Source organism: Salvia miltiorrhiza, chromosome 1 (genome assembly GCF_028751815.1).
Source record: "Salvia miltiorrhiza cultivar Shanhuang (shh) chromosome 1, IMPLAD_Smil_shh, whole genome shotgun sequence".
NCBI lineage: Eukaryota > Viridiplantae > Streptophyta > Magnoliopsida > Lamiales > Lamiaceae > Salvia > Salvia miltiorrhiza.
The window spans coordinates 40013623-40027885 of NC_080387.1; the positions used below are offsets into that span (position 1 = coordinate 40013623).

General features: G+C 33.9%; 1 protein-coding gene across 2 annotated transcripts; it reads left to right on the forward strand.

Annotated features, from left to right (window-relative positions):
- The first annotated feature begins 665 nt into the window (after window positions 1-665).
- On the forward strand, window positions 666-8242 carry LOC131015246 (E3 ubiquitin-protein ligase HOS1-like). 2 transcript variants are annotated; one of them, XM_057943555.1, is made up of 9 exons: window positions 666-957; window positions 1065-1455; window positions 1794-1928; window positions 2011-2186; window positions 2570-2974; window positions 3126-3284; window positions 4299-4781; window positions 6686-6820; window positions 7866-8242. In XM_057943555.1, exons 1-9 carry the CDS (start codon window positions 913-915, stop codon window positions 8067-8069), a joined length of 2133 nt encoding a protein of 710 aa, XP_057799538.1. In that variant the 5' UTR covers window positions 666-912; the 3' UTR covers window positions 8070-8242. The 2 variants fall into 2 exon arrangements, with proteins under 2 accessions (XP_057799538.1, XP_057799547.1); XM_057943564.1 differs by having other exon boundaries at window positions 672-957; window positions 1068-1455.
- The last annotated feature ends 6021 nt before the right edge of the window (window positions 8243-14263 follow it).

Consider the following 14263-nt stretch of genomic DNA (forward strand, 5'->3'; position numbering starts at 1 on the left):
CTATACCCATTTTATCAAATACCCTGGAACTTTCGAAATGCTCTTTAAACCTTCAAAGTATCAGAGTTTTATCAAATGTATTCCACATCTTATTTTCGGCCACCAAAAACGTGACGTAGCTCGCCGGATGCCACAATGTAATTTAAATTCTATTTTTTTTTAATACATGTAATTTTATATTCTTTTTTTAAAATCCATGTCATTCTATATATCAAAATCCATCCTAAAAATTAAAATATATTCTCTTTTTTAGAATACATGGTAGTCTTCCCTTTTTAAAATCTCAAGCCCTAATTCAAGAAATAAAACCACGCAGTTGAAATTTTAAAAAAGGAAGACTATCGTGTATTTTAAAAAGGAGAATAGGTTTTAATTTTCAGGATGAATTTTGATTTGTAGAATGATATGGATTAAAAAAAGAGAATATAAAATGACATGGATTAAAAAAATTAATTAAATTACACTGTGGCATCTGGTGAGCCACATCATGTTTCTGATGGTCGGAAAATAGATGCAGGATATATTTGATAAAAACTCTGATACTTTGAGAGTTTAAAGAGCATTTAAAAATTTTTAAGGTATTTTTGATAAAAAAAAGGAGTATAGTTCAATGTTTAATATCACAATCCTTTAAAAAAAATTGAACTTGTGTGTGTAGCCGTCAGTTTTTTTTTTTTTTTTTTTTTTTTTTTTTTTTTTTTGCAGAATTGAACTCTTGCAAAAAATGGCTCAAAAAGAATAGTGAGAAGAACAATTTCCCTGCAAAAACCTTTTAAAACCCTCCAACTAAACTCGTTCAAATCCTCGCTCTCTTTCTCTCTATCTCTTTACTTCTGCTTCAGTTGCAGTATAGACTGAGGTAGAATTCATATTGCCTCTGCTAATTCTGCTGCTTGTAAAGCGTATCAAGCAATGGTTGGTCCAAAGTTCGACGAGCCCACCGCATCTCGTACCCAGGTATTCGTTTTTCCCGCATTCATTTCCTTCAACTTCTGGAATTGCTAGGGATTCATGTGTTATATCTATCAGTTGCTTGATACTAGAGCTATTTGCTTCGATTTTAGAAGGCGTTAGTTCGTTTGGCGTCGATTGATCCGATGGAGTTGTGCAATGAAGCTAAAGTAGAGCGGTGTAGGGCGACTAGGGATTTGAGAAGCTGCGGCCGCAATGTACAGAGGGTTCTTATTCCCTGCGGCCATGCTGCTTTGTGCGATGAATGCAGTCAAAGATGTGACGTTTGCCCCATTTGTCGAATGTCCTTGCCAAAGGGGGGAAATGAGCTCCCCCTTCGTCTTTATTACGAATGCATTGAGGCAGGTCTTATTTCTAAGAGGTGTGATGATAGATTGAGAGATAAAGAGGATACCGCCAATCAACTTGTTGCTGATGTTCAACGGTTGTATTCGCTCTTCGATGTCTCCTTGGAGAACAACCTAGTTTCGTTGATTTGCCATTGTATCCCTTCAGTGTTATATACGCTTTCTTATGTTGGAGTGAGGAGAAGTAGTTTGTTTATCCTCTTTTGTCCTAGGGTTTTGTTTGCCCCCCCACCCCGTTTATCAACATCATTGAAAATAAAATTTTCCCTAGATTGTAGCATAATTGTCTTCAATCAAAAGTTTTCCACGTTCATTTAATCATGGATGCTAACTATTTAGGATTCCTAAGGAGTTTAGGTATTTTGAATTGTTATTTGATATTTGAGAATTGAAGAAAAGTGGTTTAATGATTATCTTTTCTGTGGTGTAGTTAGTTTACTTTGTTCCATATATCTCCTTAATAGAACCATACAGATATTATGGATGTATGCATGGATGAAGGCGCTGTATCAAGTGATCCAGTTACTGCATTTTTGCTTGATGAGAAGGTTGTCAAAGACTGGTGCAGGCGGACTTTCAAAAGTATTTTGGAAGAACTCAAAGCAATATGTATCCTAAACTTTAAACCCTGTCTATTGTATAAATGATGACATATGCCACAAGTTCTTGTGAACCTTGACATTCATAATAGATAGTAAAACGGTATCAGAGATGAAAACAGAGTTAAGTTCTCTCCTGAAAAATTCTTCAAAGTTAGCAGGTCTGTCCAATGTTCTTGAAGTGTTGGAGTCTTCATTCAGAGGCTCTATTTCGGCAATCATTCAGGACCTTAATCATCTTCAAGAGAGTATATTGAAGACAAAACAGGTAAAAGTTCAAAGTTCTATAATTTGTCAGCTTCATATTTTCTTTCTATTGTTTTATATCACCATTAGGATCTTCTAGAAGATTTTCTGTATATCGATGTAGTAGAAAATCATGTGGGTGGATATTTCTGCTGCATCTTGCTTTTCTTGGCCATTTTGTTCATTATATAACTAAATTTACTCAATGATTTTGTAATATACCAAAGCTGTTTATTTTTGGTTTAATACTTGTGTTACCTTAGCTAAACTTCTTTAACATATATGTTTCTGAATATATATGTCCAGATGCATCAATCTGTGAAATTTAAGATTTTTAATTTTGAATCATGGCCTTGCTGAATCCTGTCTGCCTAACTGAGCTTTTAACAATCAATGTCTGTACAGCACCTGGAGATCATGGCTTGGTGCATTAGACATGAATTTTTGGAAAATGTGAGCTCAAGATTTTCTCATGCATCATGGCGTTCATCTGTTCATGAAAGGAAATCTGCAGCAATTTCCCGAGCATGGCCTGGTTTGGTTGCTGGTGTCTTGGGGTCTAGTGAAGGAAGTACATCTAGCCTCTTTGTTGAAGATGCACTTTCAAACCTTGAAACAGATCAAGGATGTGGTCACCAAGATGAAGGGGAATTAGCAATTTCATCATTGCTGACCAGTGGGGGAAATTCATTTTTTCTATCTAAGTTACAGGGATTGGCAGGATGCTACCCTTTTGAAAGTCTCCGAGCTGCTGTTGACTTGCTCTTTCTACAAGGAAATTCTAACTTGGTGGTTGCCAAGCAAGCTATTGTATCCTATCAAATTCAGAAGCTAGCTTGTTAGAATTATTCCTCATTTGATCATTTTTTTGGGTTAGAAGTGAAAAATTAAAGATACCATCTTTAAGGTTCTCTTTGCTGTATATAAGTACATTTTTGTCATTCCTTAACCTGTTGTGCAGTTCTTATATTTTCTCTTTGATCGGCACTGGACAATCCCTGAAGATGATTGGAGGGACATTGTTGATGATTTTGCTGTCACATTTTGTATAACCAGGCACTCTTTGCTGGAATCTTTTGTCTTCTATCTTTTGGATGACCACACTGATGAAGCTTTAAAGGTAGACACTTATCTTCAAAGTCTCTTTAGGTTTTATCCTTTTCTTTAGTCAGCTATAGGAAATATGTAGGAATACTTGATGATGTTTACCATAAGAATAATTGAGACACTATTGTGGATGAATGTGCTATTGTTTTGTGATCTGTGCTGAAGATGTTAGAATACATGTTGGCTAATTTTACTATATTCTTTTCTCATTCTCTTCATTTGTTCTCTGTTTTTGGCCATATGCCTGTTGTCCTATAAGCAATCATCAGCTAATTGTTCTCTGTTTTTGACCATATGCCTGTATAACAGTGCCCCTTTGGCTTTTACTTACCTGGCCGTCACTTTTTTAGCATATACTAGATTTACCGAGCTCATCAGAGAAACAATATCAATTTTCTGCTGTGACTTATTTGACAAGAAAGAACAGTGAGGAAAATATATAAATATGATAGACCTTTGATGTCAAACATGGTAGCTAGAATTCATGTTAGTAATGAAATACACGAAGCATTGACTAGTATTATCATTAAAAGTTTGTTCTTTTCCCTCTTGAAATAATTAAAAGCATTTCCTTTGTCAAATATTCAGTTATGTAAAAACTGCAAACAAACCAATTTTTATATTAAAAGTTTTTCGATTTAGGGTCCTAAATTATCTACCAATCTAGAACCTAAAAGATAGAAACTATCAATGTAGAAACTCTATGATTGAAACTATCAATTTAAGACTAAAAGACCATGTATTTTTATTTTAGTTATTCTATTTTATAATTTGCACTGGAAGTCCTTCACTAAGTAAAAAAATACATGATAGTCTTAGATTGATAGTTTCAATCATTGGGATCATAATTGATAATTTTCATCTTTCGAGTTCTAGATTGATAGCTAACCTATCTTTCTGGCCCTAAATCGATGAAACTCCTAGTTTTAGTAGATTTCTCCAGCTAATACTATACTACATGTTTGTGTATTTTGCTACTTGAATGTATACTGGTTGTACTGATTGTTTTCACAAGTTGTAATTCTAGGAAGCATGCCGCCTCCTTCCTGAAATTGCAAGCCCACATATCCATCCTAAGGTTGCACAGACACTGTTAGAGAGACAGAATCCTGATGCAGCTCTTATGACACTGAGGTGGTCGGGGCGAGTTGGGGGAGCAACATTAGTTTCAATTCGGGAAGCTGTTACTGCTGTTAGGGTTCAGGTAGAGTGTGGACTTCTGACTGAGGCATTCATGTATCAGAGGATGATTTGTACAAAAGTCAAGGATAAGAAACTGAAAGATGCTTATGATGAAGCAAATGAACAGCTTAACAATTGGCTAGTCTGGTTAGAAATTTTGGTCTCTGAAATTTGTTGCCTTTGCATTAAGAGGAGCTTAGTGGATCGAATGATTGAGTTGCCCTGGAATGCTGATGAGGAGAAACATCTTCAGAAATGCTTGTTTGATGTAGCACAAAATGACCCTGCATCAACCGTGGGAAGCCTTCTTGTGGTTTTCCATCTACAGGTACTTGTGCTTGTTTATCGTGACTTCGTAGTTGTGGTTGCTATTCGTCTCTGTTAGCTTATGTTAGTACTTATTTCTGCAGCAGTCACCATTAAAAGACAACTAGATAGTGGTTCTACAGAAACATAACTTCTATCCTTATGGCAATCGCATGGGAAACAGCTGGCCGATATGAGGCTCTCATAAGCATTTATGATATTTGCATTCTATCATTCATTGTTCCTATTCTTACTTATGATTGATAGTACCAATAGTTCTTACTGAAGATCCATGAAACCTATGGCCAGTTCATGTATATAAGGAGTCCTGCTTGGCTTGCGCACTTGAAAATTTTTTCTGAAAAATATCTATGATTGCTTAGTTTGTATATTAGTTTCTTATACATGAGGCATGACCTATCCATCAACTCTTTATGTCTTTATTTGACACTTGCTGCATAGAATAGAATTTTTTTTATGAGAGTTTAAAGCAGTCACCAGCTACTTGGCATGATTTATCCTGTCTCAAACATGTACACATCTCTGTGGAGCTGTAGGGCAATCGAAAATCATTATGAAAATGATTTTGCACAATTGTTTAGACTCTTATCTTCTACCTAAAATGTTTTCACTTTCCTTTAGTGCATGCTCCTTTAGCTCATAAGTTATTTTGCAATGTTCTCTAGAGAAATTGGTGCATAACAGAATTGATTAAGCAGTCTATCTAGAGAATCCTGATGAAGAAAGAAGAGTTTGATATTTTATCTGCGCCTAGATGGCCCTTAGAATGTGTATCGGGCCAATATCTGGTACTGGTAGTGGTAGAGAATGGGAAGAAAAAGGTTTTAGTCTTTTCCTTTTAACCATCACAATCTTGTTTTGTATCGTGAAGAAAGGTGGTGTATATTCTTTATTTAGCATGTAATATTCAAGAGAAGGGGTGGCACTCTCCTGATTTTAATTCCAAATTCTTTTGCTACTCCCTGTTTGAAGGGATTGAAAATTGTAGTTGAGTGGCTTTGCCCAACCCTCCTGGATAATGCTTCTACCTCCATTCTCTATACATGTCTGTCAATTCCTCACTTTAAATGCTGTATTCCAGTCTCCTAAGTCCTACCAAGCGCACAGCTATTTTTTTTCTTTTTATTTTTCTTAGATAATTCTTATATCATATGCTTTACAACATAGTAATCTGATATTCTGATTTTTGAAACAAAATATAAAATCTATTTTGAGCTTCGGTTGGAATTCTGATTGCCATTGATGCTTTGCCAACCTTCAGGCTGAGCTTATCTGAAGTGAAAGTATGGTTTACTTGTCTCTGAGAAGCTAGCTGAAACATTCCAAAATGGCATAATTGAAGGCTGAAGCAAACTCAAACCGAATCATATTGAATTTCCAGATTTTAAGTCAGCAGTCAAATATAGTGAATTTGCATTTCCTTTAGCGGTTTTAAATATTATACGTGTTGAATTATGCTATAATGGAGAAGGCTTTCAGTTTTTATAATTTCCTGTATCAATTATGATAAGTCTGACTGAATAACTCGCTGCATTTTATGGGTTGAGTGCTTGTATCTTCAATTAGCTATTTTTAAGCCATGTTTGACATTGTAACTCTGATATTCAGTTTTTGGAAGCTAAATATAAAAACTAGGGATTCATGCTCACTCAAAGATATTTTAGGAAAATGTGATAAGATGAAGGCCAAAATATAGTTCTTATCATCATTATTTTTGCTAAAGAAAATAAACGAAGACCCAGGCATCACCACTGGGCTGTCTAGCCGACATTTGATCCCTCATGAAGGGCAGCTAGGTCCCGCACTCTCACTAGCCTGCATATATTTAGTTTATTCAGTGATTAGATCTTGTGTGCCTAAGACTCAGTATCTGGTCCGTATCTGATCTGTCCTTATATATTGCAGAGATATCGATATGTTGAAGCATACCAAGTGCACTGTAAACTTCAGAGTATGGAGGAAGATTTCATTTCAAAGCATCAGAATGAAGAAATGTCCCACAAAGTAAAACTATTGAATCATTGGAGGAAGACATTAGTTGTAAGTTCTCTTTATTATTTAACTTCTTAAATAGTACAATATGATGTTTTTAGAGCTGGAAAAACCGCAAGATATTTGATTTATAACTGAAGATTTCTAGAATATTTTGCTATCTGTATTTTGGTTATGATATGCTAAATAGTCAATTTGCTACTAGGACGGGCATCTGTTTGAGGTGGGGATTTATAATTTCCAAGTACCTTTTGCAATTGTTTTTACATATTAAATTACTCAATGTTGTAAAAGGTGCTAGATGCTACGTAGGCAGCACAGCACAGTCAGACTTAGTGCCTGATAGGGGCCTAGGCAGTGATAGATGGTGCATAAACATTGTAATGCAAGGCCTTCTCAGGAAAAGAACTGGGGGCATCCTACAACATTGTCTTTTGGTTCTATCTCAAACTTTAACATAGTCTGATAATACAGCAGATTTAGACAATACAAGAAATAATTCCTTTCATTGGCTTGCATAATTCCTTGGATTGCTGGATGTGGTTTGACTATAGCTGCTGCTTTGGGCTTAGATAACTTACCTAAAAAAACTATACTGCTGAACTAAATTAATGAAAAGAATGATGTCACTAAATATTAGAAGCACCATTTTGGGAGTAAAATGCTGACATCGAAATTTAAAAATGTGGTCTCTAAAAACAGATACTAGTGAACCATTACTAAAAATGATTTCACAAGCTATATATAGTACTTACTGAGATTCGGCAAGCTTTGAGATGTCCATCTCATATTTGGATGTCAGAAGATAGTTCTTAGTTTGGCTAACAATATTTACTGGGTAGAAATTGGAATGTGCGACTCTTTTACCTGTTCCTTTTTATTATGTTTTTTTGTTCTGGCATACCGATTGTCTGTTAAAGTCGAGCAGCATGTTTTTCCTTTTTCATATTCAATTCTCCTCTTATCATATGCTTCACTCCTTTGGTTTTGCTTTTGTAACCAACAGTGTACCCTGGTGGAACTGGAAGGTTGTGCTCGTGGACTCTGTGGTTGTAATACTTAATATAACCATTTTTTGGTTTTCCCTTTGCAGGACCAAAGTGTTGATTTGTTGCCGGATGTCGTCCAGCAACAACTAAAGAACGGAAAGTTACCCGAAGTTGAGGCTTTTTATGGCGAACACAATATTCCACCAGAATCAAAACTTCCAACAGTGCCGGAACCAATCTTGGGCAATTTGTTGTTTAAAGTCCCCGAGCAATGGGAGGCCAATGGCTTTGTACATCATCAGCCTTAATCAGAATTGCCAACTTTGTCTAATTGGTATGCAAATTCCTCTTGTATTCTTTGCTTTCGTTACCGACGGAACGAGGCTTCACCAAGAAACCATGCCCGGGTGCAGTTTTGTATGAGATTAACATTTTGTGCCACATTTGAGATCAATCATATTAGCAACTGTAATATTTCTCATGTTCTTTTTCTTTCATTTTTTTTATTATTCTGGAGTTGGGTAATATTTCCTATGTAATGAGTGCGGAATTGGGGAATTTAATATATAAGCGGTATGCAGAAATAATTGGTATAAGCAGTTGAAATAATCTTAAGTGGCTTTCACAATGCGATGGAATCAACGACTGTATCAGTGTCAAATTCATGACAAGATAATGTTTTATTTGACTACTTCTTCAAGGACTTTGAGCTGCTTCTACCTCTTATTTCTTGCCTTATTATCTTCTATCGATTCACGGAGTTTGGTTTGGTGGATGAGATAGATAGGATTGATAAGAGTGATAGGATTGGAGGAGTGATAAAATAATCCACCCACCTTTGGGGTGATAAATAATCATTCAATTACATGATTAGATGCGAGCCGAATTATCAATCACGAGTTCAATAATGCAAATCAAACACTTGATTAAGGTGGATTATTTTATCAATCATGTCTTATCACTCAAGTCAAATACTTCCGTAGTAAATTCTTCCACATATATTTTTTTTGATCCTTTCATTCGGTAAATTAGACATTTTGATTGATATTTTTTTGTCAATTGAGAACTGAGATCATATAAAGAGAGAATATTGAGACTGTAGGTTTTTAAAAATTAATAGACAAAGAACAATAGAAAAGTTGAGAAACTGTGTAGGATGGCGTAGAAAGTTTGAGACAATGTGTAAGACATTTGGAATGTGAGAAGCCAAAAGAAAGAATTTGGAACTAAAAAAAGAAGAAAGAATTTGGAACTAAAAAAACAAACAAAAAATAGATAAAATAAATGAAAAAAAGAAAAACTAAAGAAAATCGGTTAAATTTTAAAATAAGAGAAGAGAGAAAATTATTTTTATAATTTAATATTTTAAATTTATTTTACATATCATATATATGAAATTAAATCTCTTATTATAATTTTATTTGACAAAATCCCCCATACACTCTGACCTACACTACGTGCGGGTTGGTTGGCTCAAACCCGATCGGATCCGACCGACATTCTGACTCATGGAAATCCTTTATAAAAATGTGACAGTTTGTTATGCATAAAGGTGACAGTTGTTATGAATAGAGAGACAATTTTCATGATAAAATTAGCTTTGTATTTTAAATAAAAGCAACACTTCTTATGTTTAAAAGTAACATTAAAAAAAATAATAGTTCTTATCAATAAAAATGATAATATTTCAAATGAAAATAACAATTCTTATGATTAAAAGGGATAGTTGTAAAAGTGTAGTTTATTGTTAATAAAATGACAATATTGATGAGTAAAAATAATAGTTCATACATATAAAAATAAATAGATTAAATCATGGTAGGGTTACAAATCAAACCAAACCCGAGTCTAGAGCAAGTTCACCCACATCCACCATGTAGTGGAACGCACCAAATGCGCATATCTTTTTTTGATTGATATTTTCAATATTTTATTATTAGTTAAAATTAATTTTAAAAAAAAGTAAAACAAGAAAAGAAAAAAAAAGAAAGAAAAGCAAAACATATTTCTTAAAATATATGTGTTTGGTTGCGCGCACAGATTGCTTGAGGGCGTGCACACATCAGCTACAACGAGAAGACACGAAGCTAGATGAGAACAAGCAAGACGCGAAGCTTCTTGTTCGATCCACGTGAGGAAGGCCAATGGAGAGATTGAGAACAAGGTTCGCTCGATCACACAAGAACAATGACAACTTTCATCTTCTCTCACACTCAACGAAGTCGTCTTTAACAATTAAGGCGAAGGAGGTTAAGAAGCCAAAGAATGGGCTTGCCATGATGGGCTTTCGTGTGTGGGTTTGGGCCTCCAAGGACTTTGGCCAAAATAAAACTTACAATCTCCACTATTGGCACAATCGTCGTGCAAAAACGAGGACTATGGGATTCATCAATCATCATTGTCAAAATCCCTAGAAAATTGCACACAATACAAGGGAAAAAAGTGAGCTCTAATCACACAGATCACAGTGTAAACTAACCGTGTTCAAACATCTACGAATCACACAAGATAAAATATCAAGCAGAATACACAAAGAATACTAAAATTATCAAGATCTAACAATCCTGTAAGATTACACAGATCAAAGGGCCAAAAAGATAGCACACAATTAAACATTCACAAAAATCAAACATGTAAAGTCACAAAGACAATACTAACAAACCAAAAGAGCAACATAATGGTCAAACACATAGATACAAAAAAAATATTTAGATCACAAAGATCACAAAAACTAAGAGGGGTGAAGAACTCCACCTCAAAGTAAGCAGTATCATAAGACGGACTAAAACACACGCCGATCAAAGTCTTTTTCAACTTGGATGTCATCCACACAGTTAGCAAGGGAGACATGCATGTTGTCACATATTTTAGCTATAAAAGCAATCAAGGATCATTTCACAATCTTCATCAGACCCTTTCCCCACCTACCTTTTAACCCACCACTCTATAAGGCGAAGTAAGACATAAGGTTGTAACACAAATAAGACACATAACATACTTCAAAGCGAAAACATATTCAAACTCAAACTTAAGACACACATCACCAATGCCAACAATATGACACTTTTCACCATTAGCCATAGACACATAACCATTACTAACATTATTAAAGTTTGAAAACAAATTTTTAAACAGCGACATATGAAAAGAGAAACCAGAATCTACACGTCATTCACTTTCACACAGACAATCAGAATGCATAATTTCAACAAGTTGTTATCACATGCCCTAACCACCGAAAATAAATCACCCATGTTATCACTACAAGAAGCCAAGTTAGCATGCTCATTTTGCATATCGCCATCTAAACTAGAACTACAACTAGAGCTAGAGCAAGGAATATATTTAATCAAATGCCCCGGTTTATCACAATTATAACATTTCTTAGTCCTCAACTTATGAGACTTTTTCTTCTTGTTTTTTAATATCCCAATTCTCTTGGTTACTAGCATGCTTTTGAGACCTATATTGATCTCTCTCATTCACATGCATAACATTTGTTCAAATTCCCAAAACGAGAATGTAAACTCCCAACCATTTATGCATACTTGTTCAATTTATCTCTCTCAACTTGGATCCCATTAGACGAGCCTCATAAAATTTTAATATAAATAAGATGAATTAGTAGATCTTCCACACATAGAACACGTAGGGCTTTGAATGCTTTGAATCCAAATACATTTCCTACAATGAAAGTAAACATGCTGGGAATCTGAGATGAAGATTATGCATTTCCACGACACCCTTGACCCTATCCGACAACTCCACACTGTAGCTATAACAAGCAGACACGAAATTGAAGGAGAACAAGCAAGACACGAAGCTTCTCTTTCGATCAAGGGAGAAATAGAGAACAAGGTTCACTCGATCACACAAGAATAACGACAACTATCTTCTTCTCTCTCACTTAGAGAATCAGCCGCACACATTCTGAACTCACACTCTCTCATTTAGCAATAAGGGGAAATGAGTTTAAGAAGGCGAAAAATGGGTTTGCCAACATGGGCTTTGGTGTGTGGATTTGGGCCTCGAATGACTTGGGCAAAAATAAGACTTACATGTGCTTTTTGCAAGTTCTTGTATAATGTTATCTTAATTTGTAAATTTATGATAAGAAAATAAAAAATAAAGGAGAATGAAAAATATTTCATAATTTCTAAGGTAGAAAATCATATAAAAATATTATCACTTCAATATTTTATGATAATATTTTTATAAATTGAAATAAAAATAATAAAATAGGAGTTGCACAGGAAATTTTTCTATCCTATCAATTGTATTAAAAAAGAAAAAATAATAAAAATATATATTTCCACTATTTTCCATTAAAAAAATGCCACCATAAATTCATTACCAAATGGCCATCCCTAGTTGAAAAATGTGGATGATCAAACGTGAGAATAAGCTCTCTCTTTTTTTTTTTTTTTTTTCTGTCATTTGGTGGGCCCAAATTAGATGGGCTTCTTCATCGTATGGGAGACTACAATATGATGTTAAGTTTTGGACCTGTACCTTTCTTCAAGAACCCAACTATTCAGGACCTTTAAAAAATTGTTGAAATAGATGATTGATGTTATTCAATATTACATAATTAACCGATTTAGATTATATTAAGAATGGTATAAAATCGTGTCACACATACACATATAGTATAGTATATTTATCATGTTCGGAACTTATAAGATATAATATAGTATTATTCTAAAAATAACTTGGTCTTGCAAACCAAATAGTTGCGATTAAATGAATTAACGATTTTGGGATATAATTTTTGTCCATTGCACTTTTGAAGTATTATTGGAGTTGTTTTTATGGCTTAAACATCTACTTACAACTATTATTTCAAAATCATTTTCTCCTAGATCCTTCCTTTTCTTTATACACAATATACAAAGAGAGTTATCAAAATAATAAATGATTTCAAGATTAAGTTAGATTCTCTGGAATTTTTAAATAACAAAATTAGTAATTAACTTATATGAAACTATAATTATTACGGGAAGAAAAATAACAGAACAACTTTCATTCTAAATTATCATTAAAAAAAGAAGAAAGAATCAAGAAAAGTGCCAAAGAATATCATAGCTGAGATAGCTTCTCATCATTTGGACAAAGGAAATCATTAGGTGGTTCGATGCAATCATAATATTCTTATGAAAATGATAATGACCCACTAATTAAATCAATATGGTCGTATCTGCTCATGTTAATCATTCCCATAGTCATATTTATATTCAAACCTATCAAACATGCTTTGCTTCAATCATGATCTTCTATTGCATTCTAGTATGACATTGCTCATTGTATTCGTAGATGATTGACATGTAGCGGTATTAAAAATTCAAAATTTAAGATTTTATATAAGAAAAAATACATCATAATACGGAGCAATTTCAAACATTTAGGATTGCAATACGTACTTGGTCTATGTATGTACAAATTGTGAATAGAAAATCTAAACACTTTAATTTCAATAAAAATGATATGTTTGAAGGTATGCAAAGAGGGGCAAAGTTGTGAAGGAAAAAGCGTTGGGAAGAAAAGGGGAGCATTGCACGTGGGAAAGTAGTGAGGAAATGATTAAGAAGTAATTAAAGGTGGGATTTGAAGTAAAGATTGTGTAGTTAGGATGTTAATAATAATAAAATCACATGGGGGGTGGCCAGATTGGCAGTCACATGGGCCAGATATGTAGGCCCGCGTTACACACGAATGCGAAACCAAAGCTGGCCCACTCAAAAACCTCTTTTATCCTTCTTTCCTGCTAACTGCTAATACCCTCCACATGCTGCCCACGTGTGCCTAAGTTGACTGGTCCGCATTTTCATCTATATAATTTCACCCTAAAAATACTTTCTAATTTTTAACTTAAAATAAATTTTTATTTTAAAATAATTATATATATATATATATATATATATATATATATATATATATATATATATATATAGGGAGAGGTTCAAATAAGAACCACTAAATAAAATTAGAACAGAGAACCATTTTAAAACCATTCGATCATCAAGATCTACGGTGGATGCATCATCTTGGTGGATGAATGCAGATCCTGGGTTCGAATCCTGAAGGGAGCAAAAAATTTATTATTTTCGGATGCATTAAATTTAATAGCGAATGCATTAATTTATATAGTAGATGCATTGATTTTAATGGTTCTTATGTTGTCACGATAAGTGTGGTTCTCACTATAACCGCACCCTATATATATATATTTTAAAATAATTATATATATATATATATATATATATATATATATATATATATATATATGAACAAAATAATTATATCTAACGAACAAAATGTATATACTCATAAAAAACAAAATTTAAAAAATTGATAATGAATAAGACATATATATTGGTGAACAATGCAGTATATACTGATTAATAGCAAAATTTAAAATATTCTGCTCCCTCCAGGATTCGAACCCTGCGACAAAAATTCTTTCTCCAGATACAATATCAGCCATAGGATTGATAAAATCAAC

Coding starts and splice junctions, on each gene's coding strand:
- LOC131015246 (XM_057943555.1), top strand. CDS start 913: ATGGTTGGTCCAAAGTTCGACGAGCCCACCGCATCTCGTACCCAG. Junction 1,929..2,010: donor GGAAGAACTCAAAGCAATAT/GTATCCTAAACT, acceptor CATTCATAATAG/ATAGTAAAACGGTATCAGAG. Junction 2,187..2,569: donor GTATATTGAAGACAAAACAG/GTAAAAGTTCAA, acceptor ATGTCTGTACAG/CACCTGGAGATCATGGCTTG.